This window comes from the organism of the source record quoted next, unplaced genomic scaffold, assembly GCF_019419815.1.
Source record: "Pyrus x bretschneideri cultivar Hongxiangsu unplaced genomic scaffold, Pyrus_bretschneideri_v1 Contig73, whole genome shotgun sequence".
NCBI classification, from domain to species: Eukaryota; Viridiplantae; Streptophyta; class Magnoliopsida; order Rosales; family Rosaceae; genus Pyrus; species Pyrus x bretschneideri.
Window position 1 is genome coordinate 1,997,003 of NW_025999813.1, and position 24,801 is coordinate 2,021,803.

Sequence of the window (24,801 nt, forward strand, 5' to 3'; positions counted from 1 at the left end):
GGTGGTTCCGACTCGTGGGCAGGTTTAGGGAGATAGTGGTGATTTGAGCTCTCGATTCAGCCGTATAGGTCACTTAGGGGACTCCGGCTGTCAGTTTATTATGCTATTGATGTGATATACATACCTGAGCACTTGCATGTTACTATGAGGCGTTGAGCATGACGGCATACATTTGAGCATGTTGGCATACCCTTGAGTATACTTGGCATATTTATACCTTTGTATATATGTTATTCTCTGGGAAGTATACAGGTTTTACGGCGAGGGGTTATATTATGTTTTATGAAATGGTTTTCTAAGAGATTTGTTTTGCCCACTCACGCTTTTGTTTTTGCGCCCCTCCAGGTTCTAGTAGCTTAGCGGGTTTGGTGGTTTTCCCGGAGGACGTCCCGGCATTCTGACAGACACCCATCTACGTAGGGTCACCTTCGGGTGTACTATGGTTGTAAAGTTTCCTTTGGACTGCTGTAGACTTAAAGCTCTGATTTAAGCGTCTTACTTTTACTAGCACATACTCAACACTTTATATTTGCTAGTTTTAAATTATTCTCACTTTTATATTACTGTTTCTAGCTTCCGCACTGTGCACATGGCTACGTCACTTCCACGTGGCGGCCAGCATGCCCTGATCTCGGTTGGGGTGTGTCAGTGGAGTTGGTCACGTCTTTTCTTTTTCTTTTTTTCTTTTTTAATAAAAACAATTTTAAGTTTCGATTTTTTGTTTCAATACTATGGCTGTGTTTTATTTTGTATTTTCATTTTTTTTTGTGAGATATTAAACACTCAGGCTCTTCTAAAATGGAGGAGTGGTGTTGGTTGGTTGGGTTAAATTCATTTTATCTCATTTTTTTTTTTTCAGAAAATAAATCAGGGATTTCAGCACGTCCCTTTTTTATCTCATTTTTAAATTTCTTAGATATTTTTTTTTAAAATATAATTTTGTTATAGTGGGAGACTACTACGGCAACTGCTTCAAATACAGTTTCTTTCTTTCTGCACGTTGTATTTTCTTTCCTCCACTTTCTCTCCTTGCCACGTTTTTATCATCATGTCCTTACTTTTTGACTTTTTATTATTTTTACAACCTGTAACAAAAGGGGCAATTTTGAGATATTAAATGTTTCACCAGTTCCAGCACTTCTTCCCCTTTTTATTTGTTTTTTTTTTCTTCTAATAAAAAGAATTTTAGATTTATGTTTTTTTTACAAAATTGCCCTTGTTTTCATGTATCAAATTCAGTTTTAGTTTTAGATTTTTTTTGTTTGAGGGGCTTTATAGTCCAATTATTTTTTGTGAAGCCTTGAGACACCAAACTCTCTTTCTGGCTTTCTAATATTAAAAATGAACTATATTGTTGTTGACTAAAATAACTCGTAGGAAACTAAGTCTGTTTGTTAGATTTGTGCTTGGTTAACTAACGAATCTGTACTTAATTGACTAGTGAATTTGACTAGTCAATCCAGCCTACTTTAATTCATAATTGCTTTGTCATCGTTGTTTGCATAATGAACAGATATGTGAATGCGTTCCATTTTTGTGATTTTTTGTTGTTAGACAGATCTAGGTAGACTCTAACTAGTTAGACATATTAGTCAATTAAGTTTAGTTCTTGCAACTGTACTTTCTGTCACTGAAGAACTTGTAACTAATTAGCTAGCTCATTTAACTAGTTTACTGTGCAAAGTTAAAATTTTTATTAGCAGGATACTCTGCCTAATACCAATTTCAATTGGTATCAAAGCTCTGCTCTTGTTATACAGAGAGTAATCTCTGAGAGTTACTGGTATTGAGCAGCATCTCACCATTGATTGTGATTGTGTTACTGGCTCTTATAACTCACATCCGTTCTGTGTTGGAACAGACTATGCTGCATAGAGTGAGAAGTTCACCGACAAGCCCTCTTTATTCCATCGTTTCATAAATACATTCTAACATGCTCAAACGATTACACATACAATATGGCTGCTACCCGACAATCACAAAACATAAAACCTTGTAGGATGGATGTTATACCCATTATTCCGTAATCTCTGCTATCTAACAGCATTTAGTTGCAGAATATAAAGATGACATACACTGATCAGATTGTAATGATAAAACTGCTTACTGCAAAAACTCTCTCGGGTCGGTGACGTAACCAGTCAAAGCTGACGCAGCCGCCGTATAGGGGGAAGCGAGATATATCTGGCCTTCCTTGTGACCCATTCGACCTGGGAAGTTCCTGTTTGTTGTCGAGACGCATACCTGCAAAGACAAGATGGTTAATAATCTACCAGTATTTATTTTCAATACAATTGAAACTAAAACCAAGATGTTCTCCTTGCAACAAGGTTATCTGCAAATTGGGTTATGAACCCCAAAGGCAGGGAAGTCAGTCCCAATTCTATCGAAGACGACATAGTGAAATGCAACAATGCGTGACGTCCAGCTGCCCCAAGACAGGAGAGCACATTAGATCCTTATGAATGTGTTGCAGAAAGGATGCACTCGCCTGAGGTTCATTTAAGCGTGCATGCGTGTCTTTCGGACCCCCCATGCAAGCACCGCAAGTGGGACTTGCAGGTGCGTCACATCCAGCTTCCTCAAATATCTGGGAGCAAGTCTTGCCACCAGACCCTGGAACTAGCAGACTATACACGTCCATCCAAACCTGCAGATTTCAGAATATACAATAAACAAGATTTCATTTATCATGCCTTTCATAAAATTTCTTGATAAATTTATATATACAGATGTTGTCACCGAAGTACTTAATTCTGTAGCTTGACAAACCTTTTGGGTAGCAGGCACAAGAAATGTGGGAACTTTGACCTTTTTCCCCTGCAGCAAAGGAATTAAATCTTTAAGCTTAAACCAAGAAAAGAGAATTTCCAAAAAAAACATTCAGATGTCAATTGAAGTCAGCATTACAGAATATGTAAACAATATCCGAAGTCAGCATATGTAAACAATATCCCAATACTCATGTGACAAAGATTTGACTCCTTACAGATGCTAGAAAAACTCTGGCTGCAGCCATAAAATCCTCCATTTTTCCACCAGTGCAAGAACCGATGTATACTCTGTCAATTTTCACATCTTTGCATTCTCTTGCTAAAGCACGATTATCTGGAGAATGAGGCTGGAAAACAATTCTTGTTATGAATTAACCATGGAAGAGAGGCAAAATTACAAATCATTGAATATCTACAAGGGAGATTAAACTATAAGAGACCAATCATGTGCTGCTCACCTTTGCCACCAATGGCTCCAATTTTGAGATATCAAATCTGTACTCTTTAAGAAATCTAAATGCACACAAAACAAACTCATTAATACAAACGAATTCCAAAAGGCCAAATCTCACAAATCTTAAGTTAGTCAACAGAAGGAATAAAAGAATATGCATATTATAAAAAGGAATATAAAAGAATATGCATATTCGAATCCTAGGTATGCTTAACATCCAATTCTCTTACATCTGCTGTAGATTTACAAATGATGATAAGGTAGTCCGTGACAACCTGAACTAAACTACATAAGATGATGACCACATAGTACTTTAAATGTGACAGTTCTACTAGTATATTTTCAAAGAGATGAATATAGAATGATGTCTCATCCACTAACATAACATTGTCAAAATTCAAATGCACCATCACTGCGTCAAAAGTCCCTCAAAACCATAGGAAATACTATTTTAAATATATCGCATTAAAACGTTATTAAATCTAAAAGGAACATAAGATTCTAGAGTGCATGTCCACGTTGAAAGCAAAATACATGCTTCAGAGTTCAAACGTTATAAACTGGATCATGAAATGGTCGAATAAAATGTGGATAATCAGTAGCATTAATTACCTTGCTTTAGCATCACTGTAAACAGGTTCATAGGGAACAGACGTGTTATCCTGCAGTTCAACATTAAACATTATATAGCCTGTGCTACACAACACAAATGTATGTGAGATTCAAAAAGAACAAATTTGTGACAGCCACCCACCAAAAAATAAAAAATAAAAAAATAAAAAATAAAAAACGTGAAAATGTTGTGCTCCCAACTCCATTTTACTGACTCTAAAGGAGGGGAAAGAGAGGGAGAGAGAGCCATCGTAACATTTGAAGATTTGTAGCACTAACCTCAAGGTAATTAAATGTAGTGCTATCAGCAGGAACAATACCATTTTTACCTCCAGCCTCAACAACCATGTTGCATAATGTCATTCGTTCTTCCATCTGTCCAGCACAGGTTTGTGAAAGAGTAATTAACAGATACAACCAGATGAATGGTATGATCATACATACAGTAAAATTCACTTACAGATAAGCTTTCAACAGTGCTGCCAACAAATTCCATAGCTTTATATGTTCCACCAGCAACAGTTATTTCACCAATAATTTGCCAGATGAAATTCATTTATCAAGGAGACAACAAGCCTGGATGTGTTATATATTAAGAAAATAAAATCATATGATCAGTCTAACTTTTATAATTTTAACTTCTTTGTATATGCAGACTGAGTGGAAAAAAAAATGCTTTGAGAACAGTTAAACTTACTTGCAGAATCAAATCTTTGGCAAGCAAATAGTCGGGCATTTCACCATCCATCACAAATCTCAATGTTGGTGGCACCTGCAATTTTAGAAGGAAATCAGAAGAGTACGAAAACACAATAAAATTCACAGAAATTACTGCAAACAATTATAACATTAAAGTATGAGATAAAGCAGTACTGCAGAAATTGTGAATCAACAGATACAACAACCTCGATCACTCATAGCTCATATTGGAAAGAGAAACACATTTAGCTTATCAAAAAGCATAATTCTCCCTTTTCGGTTCTCTACATGGAGTACTTTCCTGTTTTCTGATTTTTTAACAATGTCCAATGATTTGTTTTGAGACATTCAGACCTCAGATTGAGTGAGGCTGCAACATGTACCCTTCTTGATATTGCCTTCATGATCCCAATGAACAATATCAAATAATACAGTAAAGTTATGGCTTTTATAAAGTCTAACCCATAGCTTCAAAAATCAAAGGGAAACCAAATGAAAACCCCACCTCCTAGTATTAGAACATAATATAAGATGAAAACATCTCAACTTGGGCATGCAGACATGGTACTTGTGCTTAATAAAACTTGAGTGTCACATGCAAATGGTACTAGAGCCAGTTGTTTCATATGGCATGTATCTAAACACCTCACACAACACTTGCTTCCAGGACATATACAACAATCTATAACTGTATAAATCAATCTAAATCAACCATTTACTAAAATCCTTTCATGTGCACAATATCAAAGTTTCACGAACTCATCATGCCTGCCAGTGCACTTTCGAAAACCATCACCACCTTCATGATCACACTTAAACAAGAGTAATGAAGGCAGAAAAGTTCTGCAACGAGCATTTAAATCGTATTGGTTGTCACTACCTACTATTCAAAGCCATTTCATATTGTTTTCCCATCACTTATTGGAACATAAATACTACTACTTTCTTCAACTAAATACATAGTTCTTGATGTTTGAAGTCGAATACTCTGCCAAAAATCAATGATTCTATCAGTCTGTAGATATATAACATATCTGATGGAAGATCATGATACCAATGATGATGGTTCATTGACCCTTCATTTATTACAAAGAACTTAGAAACTCATTATTACCATCACAATTTAAATAAAACAAAAGAAAAGGTAAGAAACAACTCCGAAACCATTGAAGCACTACGGTATTACAATGGCTCAAATTTTTAATACGTGTAAAACACAGTATGAAAGCTAAACAGGGTAAAAAGGGCCAATAGTCACAATATTATATTAAGGGAAGCTAAACTATCCGTGGAATTAAACCATTCGCGTGAACTCCGCCGGAGAGTGACAATTATATGTGATCAGAAAAGCAGAAATGAAAACATATTTAAAATCTGCAAACCTTGAGCAGAAGCTTCCCAGTGCCCAATACAAATCCTGCATCAGTGTTCCCAATTCCAGAAGCAAATTGTCCAAAAGCTCCAGCAGTACATGTATGAGAATCTGTACCCAGCAGAACCTGAAGACCAAATCAGGTGTTTGGTTGCTGCTTTGGACTGAAAAAACCATAAAATAATATTGAACTCTTCAAAGGAACGTACCTCCCCTGGCCTGCAATGACCTTCTTGAGCAAGAGCAACATGGCATACGCCCTTATAATCTGGGTTGGCCTGCCAAATTGTCAACTAAACTCAATATCTGCTGATTAAACCAATTAAAACATGGTGAAAAGATAACACTTAAAACCCACACCTTGAAATTACTTAGATCCTTGATATCATAGAAATACTTGATGTTTTGCTCCATGCACAAGTCCCTTAAGATATCCACATTACGGTTTGCACGTTCATCAGTTGTAAATATATAATGGTCAGGTATGATTACAACCTTTTCGCGGTTCCAAACCTGCAATAGAAAAACAATGAAGCTCTATTGATACCCCATGACAACAAAAACTGCAGTGATTACAAAATCTCAGATATGAAAAATAGACCCTTTCAATAGTAATCAACACATACAGAGATGATGAATAGTGAGCTAAAAAAAGAAAATATGTCATCAAGCAATGAGTTAAATGCAAATGAATTGCTTCTTTTTTTTTATTTCTGTGACTAGTTATGGTTATTCACTAAGAAAGCAGTAAGAGAGGACTTGTAAGTTGATATGTTGTATTGGCAGCAGAAACGGGCATGTGGACTATGACAACAAAAAACAAATACAACCTACTCATTTCTGCCATCCACCGTAGTGTTTGGTCAAGCTACGCTATGATGCTAATGTTCCTCGACTCTGGCAGTGATGTGCAGAAACCATTTGGAACACATTCATGCAGAATGTTTCTTGCGGAGCTGGCTAACCCGACACATAGAAGTAGATTCTCTAATGTGATCATTACCATTGCCATAAGAGTCAACGACTTGATCAATGAACCTATTACTTCTGACTAAATATTTATACCAACCTCTTTTCCTTTTTGGTTTGTAAAGCATGCCTAGATCAGCAAACTAAGCTATTCAAAACCCACAGATATGGCTTCCGATGGTACTGGGTGTTTAATACAGTAATGCATTTAGAAAAACAAAAAGAAAAAGAAAAAGAGGAAAAGGAAGTACCTTTGCGTTCTGGCCGAACTCTTTCTTGAGGATTCCAAATGAACCGGGGCCACAGACGTCATGGGTCATCAAAACATCGACATCAACCCAAACATTCTCACCCGGACTCAGCTGGGTTTTCTCAGAAGCTCGAGCAAATATCTTCTCAGTCATCGTCATCCCCGTCTTAACCTGAAAATTAACCAAAACCCAATTAAAAAAAACCCGCCAAATGGAGATTCTCATCAATCCTAATCGCACAAAACAATGAAAAAAAAAGTTCATCCTAACCGAGCCGGTGGTGGCGGGCTTGCGCTCCGATTGCTGAGAAGCCATGACGGAGCAAATTTTCTTGGATTTTCTCTTGCATTTCTGACTGGAAATCGGCGTTGCGGAGGAGAAAGCAGAGAGATTCAGATCCTTATGAGGTTGAAATCAAATTCAGCAATGGTTTAGTGAAAACCCAACAAAAAAATTTGGAAGAAAAAAAAAACTTGGAGCCAAAAAAACAAAAGGGGCCTTGTTGCCGATGAAGGAGGTGGACGGCGGAGCAGCGGTGGAGTAAGCCATGGGTGTCAGAATGCGAGTTTATGCGGCGTAACACTGATGTCTCTGCAGAAGAAGAAGAAGCGACGAAGAAGTGGAAGAGTTGTGTTTTGGTTTTGCTACTTTGTGGGAAGCGGCGGCTGAGTGGCGTGTGTTTTGGAGTGGCTGCGACTGTGAGGCAGAAATGACATGTGGACGTGTCGTGTGTAGTTGGTGTTGCCTTATTTTATGTTGTCCGGAGCGGGAGCTCGATCATCTGGGACAATGCAGCAGGCGACCAAACTTACGTAGCAGCAAAATAACACGCGTTTCCTGCAACTTATTACATTTTAAATTTAAAATATAGATTAGTGTACAATATTATTTGGTAACGGTTATTAATACTTTAAAAATCTTATTCTACACTTCTCCTCACAAGTGTAATTTTTTTACTAATTATAAAAAGTTTGTAGTACAAAATGAGATTTTTGAAATGCAATGATAATTTTCTATTATTTATTAAAAAAAAATGAAAAGCTCAATTTGTACCTTAAATATAACACTAGTTTTCATCAAACGTTTACTATTTTATATAATGATATATTTATACTAATAGATCGAATGATAAATTAGTTTCGAATTGTCGTTTATGAAATTTGAACTTAAAACTTCTTACTTGTCATTTATATGTGAAGAAAATATCATCAAATTATAATATTATGTGATAAATATTATTTCACACTTAAAACCCTTTTAATGATTTTTTTAATGAGACACACATGAATAAGATTGAGCAAATTATATGAGAAACCCGATGTTGATGGCAAGTTTTTTCTTTTTGTAGGCTTTTGAAAGTACGTATAAAACTCTGAAGGATGAAATTGATTTATCATGAAGCCACATTCAAGAATTTAGAGATGCCCAGCCGGAAAAATCAAGGGAGAATGAGAGCTGCGGGAAGCCCTCGACGTTGGTGTTTGTTGGGCAAAAAGTTCGATGGAAATGTCCCAGTTTTGGGACTTTGAAGATTAACTGTGATGGGGCATGGAGTGGAAAATCGATGTTAGGTGGCTATGGGTGGGTGGTGAGAGATTTTGCGGGACTTTTGAAGATGGTTGGTGGGGGTGGGGGCCGAGTTTTTTAATGGTGCAAATATGGCGGAAAGCCGGAGGCAGCTCCAATTTGTGTAGCTTTGGTGATGTGCAGAGACTTGAATTATGAGATGGTAGAGATAGAGTCTAATGCTCTCTCTTACAAGTTACAACATGATAAATGAGGAATGCTCTATTGATGCAAGCTTGGAATGTTTCATTTTTTATATGAAGACCTTGGCGTCTCAGATTAGAGAGGTGGAGTTTATGTATGTTTAGAGGAGTGGTAATCTCGCTGCCCATGCAATGGCTTCCTATGCTACCTCGCGTGGTGGTTCATTCTAGTAGGATGCTTATGGCCATGAATTCTTTTTTAATATTCTTGCAGAATATGTAAACATTTATATTAGAAATTAATAAAATTTATCATTTGACAAAAAAAAATTAAAAAATTAAAAAATCTCTTATTAACAAATTTATTGTTAATCGTTTTGTTTAATAGGCATAGCTGACATTACCATATCATCCTCATCACGTGGATTTCCAAAAGAGAGTAAAGGATAATTGAAGATTATAGTAGTGCTATTTGAGGAGAAATTTTTGTGTGTATTGAGAATACAGTCTGGTATATATTAAGACTACGATTTGGTACATTAAGTATGTGGATTTGTATTCACGATGGAGTAGAAGGAAGACTAGCATATTCTATAAGCATGGCGAAGACAACGGTGCATGGACTAACCTATTTGGTTATAATCCAAAGTATCGTGAGATTGTATTCCACAATGGCCATTTGTTTGCATTGTTCGGGGACCAATAAGTTCTTGTTTGGGACTTAGTTAAACTAAATATGGTAAATACAAAAAATATATATGACAATATTTGGGAATTTTTTGTATATTCATTAATCTTCAAAGTGGAGTTACAATTGGTATTACCTATGCACTTCGTCAATATACTACTATTTACACCTTAACTAATATACAACTAGCAACACTCCCCCTCAAGTTGGAAGGAGCAAAGAAGTCACGCATGCCCAACTTGTCAAGCGAGTTGGAAAACACATTATTAGACACAACCTTAGTAAGCACATCAGCATGTTGATCTTCAGATCCCATGAACAGAAACATAATAATTCCAGCATCCAATTTTTCCTTGATGAAATGTCGATCAATCTCCACATGTTTTGTTCGATCATGCTGCACTGGATTATGAGCAATCTCAATAGCAGCCTTGTTATGACAATGGAGTTTCATAGCACCCTTGGGTTTAAATCTAAGATCTCTTAACAATTTTTTCAACAACAACTCACATACACCATGAGACATACCATGAAACTCAGCTTCAGCACTTGACCTAGCCAACACTTTTTGTTTCTTGCTTCTCCAAGTAACTAGATTATCACCCACAAACGTAAAGTATCTAGATGTAGATTGCTAGTCATTGATAGAACCTGCCCAATCTGCATCTGTGTACCCTTCGACATTCAAATGATCATTCTTGGAGAAAACCAAGCCTCTGCCAGGAGCCATCTTCAAGTACCTCAAAATACAGTTACTGCATCCATATGAGCTTCACTAGGTGAATGCATAAACTGACTTACCACAGTAACTGCATAAGCAATGCCAGGGCGAGTGTGAGACAAATAAATTAATCTCCCCACAAGCCTCTGATACCATTCTTTATGAGTAGGATTGATCCGAAAATAAGCCCATACGATGATTCTGCTTAATCGGAGTATTAACAGGTTTACAATCTAACATACCTGTTTCCGCTAACAAATCAAGAACATACTTTCGTTGAGACAAAAAAATACCATGTTTGGATCGTGCAACCTTGATTCCAAGAAAATATTTCAATTCACCCAATTCTTTCATCTCAAATTCAGTAGCTAGGTACTTTTGAAGGCACTGTATCTTCTTTTAATCATCACCAGTCATTATCATGTCATCAACATAAATAATCAATGCAGTTAGCTTACCATTTTGTCTCTTTAGAAACATTGAACTGGTAAACCTCCCAAACCATGCTCTAGGAGATTGTTTCAAACCATACAAAGCATTTCGCAATCTGCACACAACATCTTTTCAGGAGATATTCTGATACCAGGTGGGAGATCCATATAAGCTTCCTCATTGAGATCATTATGAAAGAAAGCATTTTTAACATCAAACCTCAATAGGGGCTAATCCTAGTTTGCTAATAAGGATAGAAGAACACGTACAATATTAAGTTTGGCAACATGAGCAAAAGTCTCATGATAATCCACCACATAGGTTTAAGTATTACCCTTAGCAACTAATTTGGCTTTGTACCAGTCAATAGAACCATTTGCTTTATGCTTAATAGTGAACACCCATCTACATCCAACATCTTTCTTCTCGTTTGGCAAAGGAACCAAATCCCAAGTGGAATTCTTTTCCAAAGCTTCCATCCCAATATTTATGGCATTAACCCACTTAGGGGTCAGACAAAGCATCGTGCAATCTTGTTGGAACTGATACACTAGATAGCTGACATATGTAAGATGCATATGGTTTGGACAAACGATGAGTAGACACATAATTGTTGATAGGACACTTGGCTTTGGTATACATATCAAGCTTATAAACAACTTTAGGTTTTCCACGATTAGCTCATAGAGGCAACTGATAAGTAGAAGAATCATCAAAATTTACCTCATGTATGTCACCATCTTGTACCAAACCGTTAGAAGCATCATCAAAATTTACCTCATGTATGTCACCATCTTGTACCAAACCGTTAGAAGAATCATCACTGGATGAACCATTATCAGGCAACTCGTTAAGCATATTAGTAGCAGGTTGGTCATCAATATGCAACTCGTTGGGCACATCCAACCAGTCATCAGTAGAAATAGTCTCGAGAATGTCAGTTGACCGATCACCATGAATAGCCAACTAATCATTATCACGCAACATCTCGGGAATGATAGTTGATCGATCACTATCTATAACCGACTGATCATTATCACGCAACATAATAGGTTATGTCCCCAAATCTGCCTGTAACATATCATCTATGCCATCTATTTGAATCTGCACTTCACTCCCCCTCTTCCCTTGAAGTGGAGTGTCGGAAGAGGGCTTCACAAAATACGAAAGTTCCTCATGGAAGGTAACATCCATGGTAATATAAGTTTTATGAGTTGGAGGATAATAACACTTATAGCCTTTTTGATTGTTTGCAAACCCAATAAATTCATATCAGAGAGCACATGATAAGAGTAGACATGCACATACGCAATACACCCAAACACATTCGGAGGAAGTTTGGATACAGAGACAACAAAAACATGTTTTTGCAGCACATCAAACTGTATTTAAAAATCAAGAACCCTACTCGGAACACGATTTATCAAATACACAGCAGCCAAAACAGCATGACCCCATAAATGATTAGGAACACATTTATCCAACATCAAGGAGCGAGCAACCTTCATTATTTAACGATTCTTCCGTTCAGACACATCATTTTGTTGGGGTGTAAACGGAGTAATTGTTTGGTGAATAATACCTTGATCATGAAAAAAATATGCCAAAGCGTGATTCACATATTCTCCTCCGTTATCAGACCTGAAGACCTTAACTTTGGTTTGAAATTGAGTAGACACCATTGCACAAAATTCTTGAAGAAGAAAAGGGACATCACTCTTATTCTTCATCAAGAACACCCAAGTTAATTTAGTACAATCATCAATAAAAGTAACAAACCAATGAAATCTATTAGACCTGGTTTGGTACTGAGGTGATTCTGAAAAAAGCTGCTATCAAAAAAAGCTGGGAGCTATTTTTGTGTTTGGTAAACACTCAACTTCAGCTTTTTTTCACAGTTTTAGATGAAAAAAAGCCAAAAACAAGAATCTGCAAAACCTAACTTTGAAAAACCGGCTTTTTTTTCACATCTATTTTACATAAAAGTTTACCAAACACTCTAATACTGCTTTTTTTTTTTCAAAAACACTTTTACAAAAAAGTTTACCAAACACTCTACTGCTTTATTTCACAGCTGCTTATTCTCACAGCACAGCAGAAGCAGCTTTTTTTCAAAGTACAGCAATACCAAACCAGCCCTTAGAAGTAACCTTCACTGGACCCCACACATCAGAATGTATTAAATAAAATAGCAAAGTAGCTTTAGAATCACTTATGGGAAAGGAAGCACGATGACTCTTAGCCATGACACATGTTTCACACTTGGAACTTTGAATCACTACAAGTGCGAAACAAAGAAGGAAATAGATGCTTCATATAACTGAATGATGGATGTCCCAAACGTCGATGCCACAACCAAATTTGATGTTTGTCATCCACTTTAGCACTTAGAACTTGATGATTATTTGAACCTAAAAAAAATAGTATCCTCCATAGTCAAGATGTACAAACCCCCATTTCTTTTACCACAATCAATTATCTTATGATTTTGAATATCTTGAAAATAACAATACGTGGGGTAGAAGTGAAGAAAACCATATAAGGTATCAAGTAGTTTTCTTACCGACAAAATATTGCACTTAACATCAAGAACAAGTAAAGCATGGATCAGTGATACGGTTGGAGTAAGTGAGATAATACATGCACCTTTCATAGGGGAAAGTGCTCTATTTGCACTAGTAATATACGGATCACAAACATAGTCACGTAAGTCATCAAACACTCTAGGATCACTAGACACATGATTAGTGGTTCCAGTATCAATTATCTATATATTGTTCCACCAAGATGCACAACAACACTATTATTATATTAAGCCATTTAGCTAAGCCATGAACAATAAAAGCAAAAAAGATACGTAGTAGAATTAAAACAATTTACCAAAACCTGTAGCGAAATCACTGTTCACAACATTGTAGTAGATACTATAGCAAAATCACTGTTCACAACAATGTTAACTGTTTTTTTTTTTTTTTTTTGAACGAAGGAAATCACGACCCAAAAAATAGGCGCACATGTTACCAAGAACGAACTGCTTTGATGCAAAGTCAAACTAAATATGGTAAATATAAAAAATATATATGACAATACTTGATAATTTCTTGTATATTCACTAATCTCCAAAGTGGAGTATATATAGGAGTAACAATTGGTATAACATATGCACTTCGTCAACGTGGGACAACATACTATTATTTACACCTTAACTAATATACAACTCACAACAGGGGAAAACCTACACTTATTAATTTGTTGGTTATTTTAATTATTTTAATTATATTTTATTTTAAAGATTCAAAACTTATTATTATTTTATTTATTTTTAATATTTAAGAGTTGTGTTTTATTTGAAGAGTCATAATCCTTTTCTAAAGGGGTATGAGAAGTTCTTTAAATAAGAAACCTTAGACAGAAAATAGAATACGTTAAAAACTATTCTCTCATTCGCTTCTCACATCTCTGTCAGTCAATTTACATTCCTACTTTATAATTCTTGGGCAATTGATCACGACTTGGCAATCCCGTCTGGCGTTGGCGTGCATAATGGATCAAACACTTTGTGAGGCTTTGGGTTGTATCTTGGAGTTGTAGGCACCGACATAACCTGTACGTCTACGGCTTTAGGGCAGCGACATCACGCCTCTCTTCGGTTCACAAGCCAGATATTCTTATTCATTTTTCCAAATTTAATTTTTCATAAGTCTAATAGTGATATACATTTAATTTAATATATTTGATCAAATAAATAGTTGGTATATTTCTACATCTCAAGCCGTATAAGTGTGATAATATAATTGCAAAATTTTACAATCTGTTTTCACAGTGCTTTGAAAGCCCCAATAATTGTAGTTTTCCTGTTGTTGAATTTTCTGGGAAAGGCTAACCATGCCTTACTTTGATTGCATCTAAATAGCAGTTGAACCCTTTTACTCCTGTCATTAATTATTTGGTTCTTGAATTACTAATATAGTTGTAAAGAAGTGTGTTTATAATACTACCTTCATTGCATCTTTGATTCTCTGTGTATTTTATTCAATACCAAAGCACTTTAATCCTGCTTATCTGTCATTTATTCGCTGGGATTGATCCTATATAGTATAAGTAGAATTAATTGAGTTTTCTAGTTAATTGTTTACTATTTCATGATTGCATATTGATATTTTAATTTCTCTTTGGTGCTTTAATCAAATCTGTTTGTAATTATCACTGTTAATTGATCTAAGAATATTATACACTAGTATAGTTCATTCTATATTTATTGAAACTTTTGAGTGACAAATTTGTTTTAATTTCTACAGTGTTATAGCAATCTTATTTCTCTCTCTCACTTATTATTAGTCAATATTACATAACAAATGGCAAGTCTAGAAGAAGCCAATAGGGTTCAGCCTGAAAAATATAGTGGCTATAATTTCCATGGGTGGCAAAAACAAGTAAAATATTGGTTAACTGTCTTAGGACTTGTATCTGCACTTGAAGAAACTCAATCAAACAGAGATTGCTCTTCTAAAGAGTCATCTTCTAAACTAACTCCTGAACTAATAGAATACCATTGTCACAACATAATCTTAAGTGCCCTTTCTAATCAGTATCATGCTACTAGATCCACCGCCAAAAAACTTTGGGAAACTTTAGAAACGGAATATGGAATTGTAGATGCTGGGATGAATAGGTTCACAGTCTCAAACTTTAATGATTATGAGATGGTTGATAACAAGTATGTGAGGGAACAAATACATGAGTATCAGGAGCAATTAAGAAGAGTTGAAAAGAAAGGAACAAAGTTCAATGAGGACTTTAAAGTCTCCTGCCTTGTTGATAAATTCCCTCAATCTTGGAATGACTTGCTAGAACCCTAAGGTATAAACAAGGAGAACTTCTTTTGGTTCAAGTCATGAATTCAGTAAGGGTCGAAGAGAAACATAGGTCAAGCCAAAAGAAGGAAACCGAAAATTAAACAATTGTGCACTTCGTTGAAAATGACACCAACAAAATTGGCAAAAATGAAAACAAGTTCACCAAAAATAATAAAAAGAATTTCAAATCCAAAAGAACAAATTTTAAGTTCAAATCACCCAACCAAAATAGAACTTCCAGAAGACTAAGGATCAAAGGAGAGAGAAGGGGGTTTGCTTTGTTCGCAGAAGGACCAACCATATGGCCAAGGATTGCTTCTACAAGAAGATTGAGCAGAACAAGTCTAAGTCAAATCATAATGGTCCAAAAACCCAATTGAATATGCTGATGGAGCAACAATCTTCTCAAAAACATTTTAAGTATGATTCCTTTGTCAAATTTATTATGAAAATAAAGATTGGTGGGTAGATTTTGGAGCTAATATACATGTTTGTTTTGATCGTGAATGTTTCAAAACCTTCTAGGAATCAAGTGGCAGACGTGTAACTCTAGGGAATGACTTAATGTCTCAAGTGCTTGGAATTAGAGTGATAGAATTGAAGATGACATCTGGAAAGGTCTTAACTTTGAAGGACATGCAACATGTACCTGATATTAGAAGAAATTTAATTATTGGATCATGTTTAGTAAAGCAAGGCTATATAGTTGTAATGGACTCAAATAAGGTTGTAATAACCAAGAATAGTGTATTTATTGGAAAAGGTTTTATTAGTGAAGGATTATTTAAGTTTCTTCCGAGTGCAATACTCTTCCAAAAGTTCTCAATGTTGAATCTAGTAATGTTTGTCATGCATGGTTAGGACATGTAAACTTGTTCAAAATTAAGAAAATGATAGATTTAAACCTGGTCCCCAAGTCAAACATGAATATCAAGCACAAGTGTGAAATTTGTGTACACGCAAAGCAACCCAAGAAACCTTTTAAGTCCGTTGAAAGGAATACCCAAATTTTAGAGCTTATACATAGTGATGTTTGTGACTCAAACATATCACCTACTAGAGTTGGTAAAAAGTATTTTGTCACATTTATAGATGATTGTTCGAAGTATAGTTATATTTATTTGATAAAGACTAAGGATGAAGTATTTGTTATATTTAAGATTTACAAGACAGAAGTGGAAAATCAATTAGAGAAAAGGATAAAGAGACTTAGGTCTGGTAAAGATGGTGAGTACACTCTAACTGATCTTAGTGTTTTCTGTGAAGAGCATGGTATTATACATGAAGTAACAACACCCTATTCTCCTCAATCTAATGGAGTTGCTAAAAAGAAGAATAGGACCTTATTGGACATGGTGAACGCAATGCTTCTGAGTTCTGGATTACCTGAAAATTTGTGGGGGAAGCAATTTTGACTGCATGTTTTATATTAAATAGAGTAATCATTAAAGACAACACTACTACTCCATATGAAATTTGGAAAAAGAGAACCCCAAATCTTCAAGTCTTGAAAGTGTGGGGGTATTTGGTTAAAGCTGCAATCCTAGAACCTAAGAGAAAGAAGATAGGACCTAAAACTGTGGATACTGTTTTCTTAGGTTTTGCTCATAATAGCAGTGCCAATAGATTTCTAGTCATCAACTTTGAAATAAATGAAATTTTGAATAACACTATATTAGAGTCTAAGGATGCAACATATTTTGAAGACATATTTCCTTTCAAGACTAGAATGCAAAGGCAAGTGGCAGATAGATCATGCACTAGTACTGACAAAGCTTCCACAAGTATTAGCCATCAAGTTACAAATGAAGAAGAGCCTTCAGCAGAACTTAGAAGAAGTAAGAGACCTAGAGTGGAGAAGAACTTTGGTGATGATTTTTATACCTTTTTAATTGAAGGTGATCCGACAACATATAAAGAAGCCATGATCTTCGTCGATGCTCCATTTTGGAAGGAAGCTATAAATAGTGAAGTTGAGTCTATTTTGCAAAACAACACTTGGGAGTTAACGGATTTACCATCGGGTACTACACCAATTGGTTGTAAGTAGGTATTTAGGAAGAAACTGAAGCTTGATGAAAGTATAGGCAAGTACAAAGCTAGACTAGTTGCCAAGGGATTCACTCAAAATAAAGGAATTAATTATTTTGACACTTACTCAACCTGATTTTTTGCAACCACATCTTTTGTAATCAAGAACGTTCAATTTTGTCCTGTTAATTGTAATATGTCTTTTCATATCAGCTATGTTGAATGTATATAAAAACCAAGCTGCTTATCTTACCGACCTCTTTCACTCATCTATTCCTTTGTTCATTTATGTTTATGTTTAATTTATTCAGGTTGAATGCGTCTTATTCATGCAGTTAAGGCTAGTGCATTCAAGTCCCGCAGCAATGCGCGGGCATATTTTCTAGTTTTAAACTATAAAATAGTGAGAGGAGCAGAAAGAGAGAGAGTGTTCGTAGAGAGGTGAGGAGCAGAGAGAGAAGCGGAGGGAAGGATTTCTGGCTGTGTTCATCTCTTTTGTGCAAAATTGGTTTCCACTGTGAGTGCAAGTTCTCGGTGTTCTTCGAAGCTCAAGGCTGTAGATCTTCTCAGGTTCATTCGTTCTTTTCTCTGGTTGTTTGTCTATCAGGTGTTTGATTAAATGCCTAAGTGAGAAGATTAATGGGCTTCACATATATTTTCTTGATGTATTAAATGCCGATGCCATATGTGAGTAGATAAAGATCGAAAGAATATAATGCCGAAGCCATTCTTTATGTATCAAAGCTTGAAGATTGATTTTCTGCATTTCAAAGGCCGAAGCTGAAGTTGCAAGGAACATTTGTTGATCTTTCTACATTTCATAAGACCAAAGTCGAAGTGTAGTGTCGTTCCGAAGTTTGTTTGAAGGAATTGTTGAGAAATTTCTTGGTGTTTAAAACATTTTCTTGGTGTTTAACAATGTCTGAGTGAGAGTTCTAAGCTATGGATATCGATCCCGATTTCCTTTTGGCTTTGATTACGTTCTTTTTCACTATAACAATTATCCAAAACATTTTGGTAGGAAGATCAATTCGTCAAATGACTCCTACGTGATAGAACTTGTGTCCTTGCTGAAGTCAATAGGAGTAGAGTCTATGTTCTTCATGTTGCTGGTATTTGCGGTTCAGATGGAGTATCCACTCCTGCTTGGTTTGGCATTGTTTGTGGGCAAAGTCATGTACTGGGTGTCTCAGTATGAGACATTACCCAAGTATCTATACTACATCGTGTTTGGCATTCTGAACTTCCTACTGTTTGGTTCTTTGGCTTTGAAAATAACCTTTGATTTTGGATGGGGGAACGTCGACCTGGCTCATCAACGTTCCCCCATCCAAAATCAAAGGTTATTTTTAGAGCCAAAGAACCAAACAGTAGGAAGTTTAGAATGCCAAACACGATGTAATATAGATACTTGGGTAATGTCTCATACTAAGACAACCAGTACATGGCTTTGCCCACGAAAATGTCAAACCCAGTAGGAGTGGATACTCCATTTAAACCGCAAATACGAGCAACATGAAGAGCATAGACTATACTCCTATTGACTTCAACACGAAGGACACGAGTTCTATCACGTAGGAGTCATCTGACGAATTGATCTTCCTACCAAAATGTTTTGGATCAATTGTCATAGCGAAAAAGAACGCAATCAAAGCCAAAAGAAAACCGGGATCGATATCTATAGCTTAGAACTCTCACTCGGACATTGTTAAACACCAAGAAAATGTTTTACACACCAAGAAATTTCTCAACAATTCCTTCAAACAAACTTCGGAACGACACTACACTTCGGCTTTGGCCTTATGAAATGTAGTAAAACCCAGAAAGATCAACAAATCTTCAAGCTTTGATACAGAAAGAAAGGCTATGGCCTTATATTGTTTCAATCTTTAACTACTCACATACAGCATTGAATTTTAATACATCAAGAAAATCTATGCGAAACCCAAAAATCTTCTCACTTAGGCATTTAATCAAACTGATAGACATAAACAACCAGAGAAAAGAACGAATAAACCTGAGAAGATCTACAGCCTTGAGCTTCGAAGAACACCGAGAACTTGGACTCACAGTGGAAACCCATTTTGCACAAGAGAGATGAACACATCCAGAAATCCGTCCCTCCCCCTCTCTGCTCCTCACCTCTCTACGAACACTCTCTCTCTCCCTCTCTCTCTTTCTGCTCCTCTCTCCTCTCACCTCTCACCTCACTCTTTTATAGTTTAAAACTAGAAAATATGCCCGCGCATTGCTGCAGGACTTGAATGCACTAGCCTTAACTGCATGAATAAGACGCATTCAACCTGAATAAATTAAACATAACCATAAATGAACAAAGGAATAGATGAGTGAAAAGGGTCGGTAAGATACGCAGCTTGGTTTTTATATACATTCAACATAACTGATATGAAAAGACATAGTACAATTAACAGGACAAAATTGAACGTTCTTGATTACAAAAGATGTGGTTGCAAAAAATCAGGTTGAATCAAAGAACTACTTCAAAGTTCAGATAGAAGTAAAAAATCAAATGAGTTACAGGCTTAAGGTCATAACCACAGATGAATGAAGGGCTATTATGCATGCCACTAACGAAAGAAGGGATCACCGTTTATTAAGGTACCTAGAATTCACCAATACCAGGATATTTCCAACCATGCCGTTCAGGATAAGAAGGATACCGTAGCTCTCCACAGAGACCTAATCCAACTTCAATTTCTGATATTATTCCTTCCTCAAAAAACTCATCAAATTCAACTCTGAAGCTCCTCATGTAGTCGAAGTAAACCTGCATTGGTTCCATTATAATATAACAGAATAGAAACTCTCACATTAAACAGTAAGAATGCATAGGGTCTGATTCTTAGAGCATACAAAAGGAAAATTCTTCCATTTTCTTCCGAGTCTCACCGATTAAAACTTTCACCCAAAAAAAAACTATGATCAAACAAAAACTCCAAAACCAATTCAATGGTTGATTCAACAGGTTTATACTATAAAGAAAATAACGATACAGTATGTATACCTAATCTTTTTTGGTGGAAAAGAATCTTGTTTTATACCAGTTGGAAAACAATGCTTTTGTTTGATACAATCTGGTCTCAGTTAAAATCTAGTATCATTTACAGAAAGGAGAAAAAAAGTAGTAGTAATATACCCATAATATGCAGCAATTTCTCCGCACCAAGTTCCCAAGGAACACCAACCTGTGGTTAATCATGTTAGCATCCAGAATCACAACCCTGGGCCTGATAAATAAAGCCAACCAGATATTCGAGATCAAAAAAGGTGAAACTACATGCATAGAGAACTATAAATTAGATAAAAGTCAATTCTTTGCAAAACCAACAATTGCATTTACCAAAAAATGAAATAAAATTAAAACCCAACAACCAAAAAAGAGGAGCATGTGCAAAAGCAGTCATGTAAGAGTTCAGTTTGAAATTTCAGATTAACACATCATTTCTATAAAAAAGAATATTCCAATTATGGCATTATCATTGAGCAAAATTAACATGGTGGCAGAAAAACAAATCTTATGAAAATGGTGTGTGGATTTATAGTTAACCAAAGCATTGATTATAAAAACTGTGACATCTAACTGATCAAAAGAATAATCTTTACATTGATAACATACAAATGCAAAGGTGATATCAAGTTTTTCAACTGCTTCCCAAAAAAAAAATTAAAAAAAAAAAAAAAAAAAACATTTATAACTTGCAAGTGGTCTTGCTAACTACACCTTAGGTTAAGTCCCAAACTTACAATATTTGGATATATGATAGTGAAACTATAACATTGTTCTTTGCATCCAACATTAATTCCTTGAAATATATGTAGTAATACATGGATCATCTACTTTTATCTCAAGGATTACCACAACTGTCTTTCAAATTTTATCTTCTCCATTACTTTCCAGCCAAAAGAAGAAAAAAAATAGGAAACTACACACATTTGATAACAGAAACAGAGATCACTTACAGAACCTGTTGGGATAAAAATGGCATCACATTGTCGGATAAAACACAAATGTTTGTGGCTACCAATACAATATGTGGAAATATATATACCAGCCCAAGCATCCTTACAGTATATAAGCACATAACTAACATTTTTCTCTGACTTGACCATATGTTTTTTCAAAAATGATGCTCCAAAGCACTAATCCGGCACAACTTGCACCCACACCAAACACCAATCCAATACTTTATCTTCGTACAATTGTCTCACAATCACATAATTGTTAATTCACAACACCAACCAACCCATGTTACTGGTACAAAATATAATCACCTACACCTATTCAGCTTATATTAAGAAGACATCATACAATAACAATGAATGTTTTACACTGTGCAAGTGAAGCAGCTTTCATTTGCCAATTTCTCAAGTGATTATGCAAGCTCCATTGCTGGATAAAAAAATAAGGACTGAGAAGACATCAAATCCAATGCAGATAGCAGATAAAATTGAACCCAAAGGGCAAAAGCCTCTCTAACAAATAGATACATATAAAGAGTCGTTTGGGATATAGATATGGGTGTACCTGGAAGAATAGAGACGCACTGAGTTGGAGAGAAAAAAGAGAGAGAGAGTTGAATTTCGGAGGAATACTGGACGTCGACGAACTGTGCAACCATAGCTGTTGGTGGCGGTGATTCTGCTGCAAGAGACAGTTTGAAAAAAAGTATTCAATAAATCTTACAGACCTATAATAATTCAGTCATGAGCTTCGCATCATTGGCATTTCAATTTTAAGATAGTATTAACTGTTTACAAAATTAGAAGCAGCTGATGGCATAGCATACCAGTTTCAAGTATGCTAAAGTTAGACATAATCTTCGGTATTTAGAGGTGTTTTCTTTTCTGAATCTTTCCTGCAACAGATCACAGCTGGTTTCTACAAATTTTGAAAACCAAAGCTGTTAGTATGGATGTCTGTTAAATTTAATCTCATAACAGTAGGACGTATAAGAAAACAAAGTGAAGGTGCATATATAATCCATGTTTCCCTCTTTTTCATCTACTCAATCAGATAAATGTGAGTGCTAAATGAGTGCATTTAAATTAAAAAGAGTTAACAGAGGCATAATTGGAGAAAGAAAAGGTCTTTATATCAATAAAAAAAAATGCTTCATAGTTGGACATAGAAAATGAAGAAAATGATTGGATGAAACAAAGAAAGGCCCTTAAAATTTTGACAGATGCATTCTCAGCAAGTTAAAAAAAACAGAGGCATTCTCAAACAGAAGATACAATATGCAGTAAAAGGAAAATATTACCTGAGGAGGAAAAATAAAAAGCAAAAAGTAAAAAAATTGTAAACCTCAGTAGCAACATAGAATGCATATGAATGAAGCATTTTTTTTTTTCAAATGAAAACTTGTAAGAAAATAAGAAAACCAAGTGAATAATACTTGAATCAAGAAAGTCCCGAATGCAGCACAAGGGGGCATCTTCACTGATAGCACCAATCCAGAACTTTAAAGCAGCACAGTCCAACAAAAGCAAATCCATATACAACTGAACAATTATCGGCCTCATGTGCTGAACAAACATGCTTTCCAGCTGATACTCGTAGATGCTCACCCTAACTTTTCTCATGACCTGGTTAAAAAGAAAATAGCAATCATGACTAAGAAAAAGGGAGTCAAGTTTTGAAATATTTCTAAAGATGTTATAAGAATGAACCCAAAATAAAGATTTCAAAGTGCACAAAGCTCATGCAGAAGTGAAATAACTGTCCATTCCTAAGCTGCTTCTTGCTATTAGAAGTACGTAACGGGCATGTACTCACAGATATACTGACAACGAAGTTATGCAGAAGTAAGTGTTAAATGGACGGTTATGGTGAGAGGATCCGCCAATCCGGCGAGGATCCTCTTCCGTTAAGCTCATTAGTCTGGCTGACATGCCCACATGGGCATGTTCTATCATCCATCTGAGAATAGTAACGATAGAGATGACACACCCTGACCCGGAATGTCCACTTGGACTCCAAATCGAATTATGCTGGCCGACACCTGGAGGGTGACAAAGTCATAAAGTGTAGTGTAGTGGGAAAATACGAATAAATTTAAAACCTAAAAGTGCGTAATCAAAAGAGTGCGCGGGTGAGTGGGATTGAACTTATTTCACATGTTATGGCAGAGCATAAGAACAGTACAATAATTAGGGTGAAGGTTATACCACTAAAGATAACCATCTACTGAGGTCTTACTAGAGTTCTCGTTTACACGAAATCCCACCTACTAAACCTGGAGGGGTGAAAAAAAAAGTTGAGTGGATCAAAAAATAACGTTTTGTAAATGATCGTTTTAGAACATTATAACCTCTCGCCATAAAATCAAGTATAGTTTCCAAAATATATATGTATTATATATAGTAAGAAAATACTTACCGTAGCCTGCAAAGTCTCAAGAAATTAATAAGGCACAGCTATCACAAATAAGCACACATAACCTCGTAATAAGTAAACATAACATAACAAATGCTCGTCGACACATGCTGACACACGAGTCAGAGTTGCCTAATCCATCCTATACGACAAGACTGGGTGTAATAAATGCGCTCTAGTACTACAATCACATGAAGTCTGGCACCGAAGCACGATCATATACGAGCCAGAATTGCCTAATGCAATATGTACGACAAGACTGACACCTAACTTGGATCCAATGTGTGACAGCCCGTTCCGAAAAATTTTAAAACGTACGCGTGAAAAGACGATTTTGCCCTAGTGTGATTTTTTTTTCGTTGTGTGGTTGTTTTGAGCTTGGTGTGGCTGGTTGTGGACCACACACATTTCCCCACACATTTCCTTCACCCTTCCCTGCCCTGCACCCTGTCCCGTGCCATTTCCCTTCCCTATTTTCTATCCCATTTGTACGGACATACCCCCAAAACCCTTGTAATCTTCACAGATTGAAGGAACAAAGTACATATCCATGCTCGTGAGGTCTGTAGAAGTTCAACCATACCCATTTCAGGTAAGGATACCTTCGTTTTCACGTCGAACTCGGGATACCCGATTTTTGTCGCTGTTCATGCACACATTAATTCTTGTGTTTTTGGGAATTTCAAGCTTGTAGGAATCTTGGTGAGGTCCTTAGGAGGCTCGGGGTGGTTCGTTTGAAGGTTTTGGACGTCGGGATCGTGAGTTTCGAGGTTGGCCAGAGTTGGTGGTGTTTTCCCGGCGAGATCCCGTGTGTTTTAGCACTTGAAAGTGGTATG

The 24,801-nt window shown here is 36.1% G+C and overlaps 1 protein-coding gene across 1 annotated transcript; it reads right to left on the minus strand.

Moving 5' to 3' along the window:
* Window positions 1–1,884: 1,884 nt before the first annotated feature.
* On the minus strand, window positions 1,885–23,202 carry LOC103965124 (3-isopropylmalate dehydratase large subunit, chloroplastic-like). The gene is made up of 21 exons (XM_048574561.1): window positions 22,986–23,202; window positions 22,377–22,468; window positions 22,115–22,231; window positions 21,899–21,979; window positions 20,726–20,816; window positions 20,192–20,356; window positions 7,621–7,974; window positions 7,402–7,530; window positions 7,132–7,302; window positions 6,272–6,424; window positions 6,121–6,189; window positions 5,922–6,038; window positions 4,542–4,612; window positions 4,301–4,382; window positions 4,120–4,215; window positions 3,841–3,890; window positions 3,233–3,287; window positions 2,990–3,121; window positions 2,773–2,820; window positions 2,492–2,650; window positions 1,885–2,244 (listed from the first exon to the last, which is right to left on the minus strand). The coding sequence occupies exons 7-21, from the start codon at window positions 7,678–7,680 to the stop codon at window positions 2,104–2,106; spliced, it is 1,533 nt and encodes a 510-aa protein (XP_048430518.1). The 5' UTR covers window positions 7,681–7,974; window positions 20,192–20,356; window positions 20,726–20,816; window positions 21,899–21,979; window positions 22,115–22,231; window positions 22,377–22,468; window positions 22,986–23,202; the 3' UTR covers window positions 1,885–2,103.
* Window positions 23,203–24,801: the final 1,599 nt, after the last annotated feature.

Excerpts from the sequence above, each read along its gene's own strand:
- LOC103965124 (XM_048574561.1), bottom strand. The coding sequence starts at position 7,680 with ATGGCTTACTCCACCGCTGCTCCGCCGTCCACCTCCTTCATCGGCAAC. Across the intron at positions 6,425-7,131 it reads AGTTCGGCCAGAACGCAAAG|GTTTGGAACCGCGAAAAGGT; the intron begins GTACTTCCTTTT and ends TTTCTATTGCAG. Across the intron at positions 4,216-4,300 it reads GCACTGTTGAAAGCTTATCT|ATGGAAGAACGAATGACATT; the intron begins GTAAGTGAATTT and ends TGTGCTGGACAG.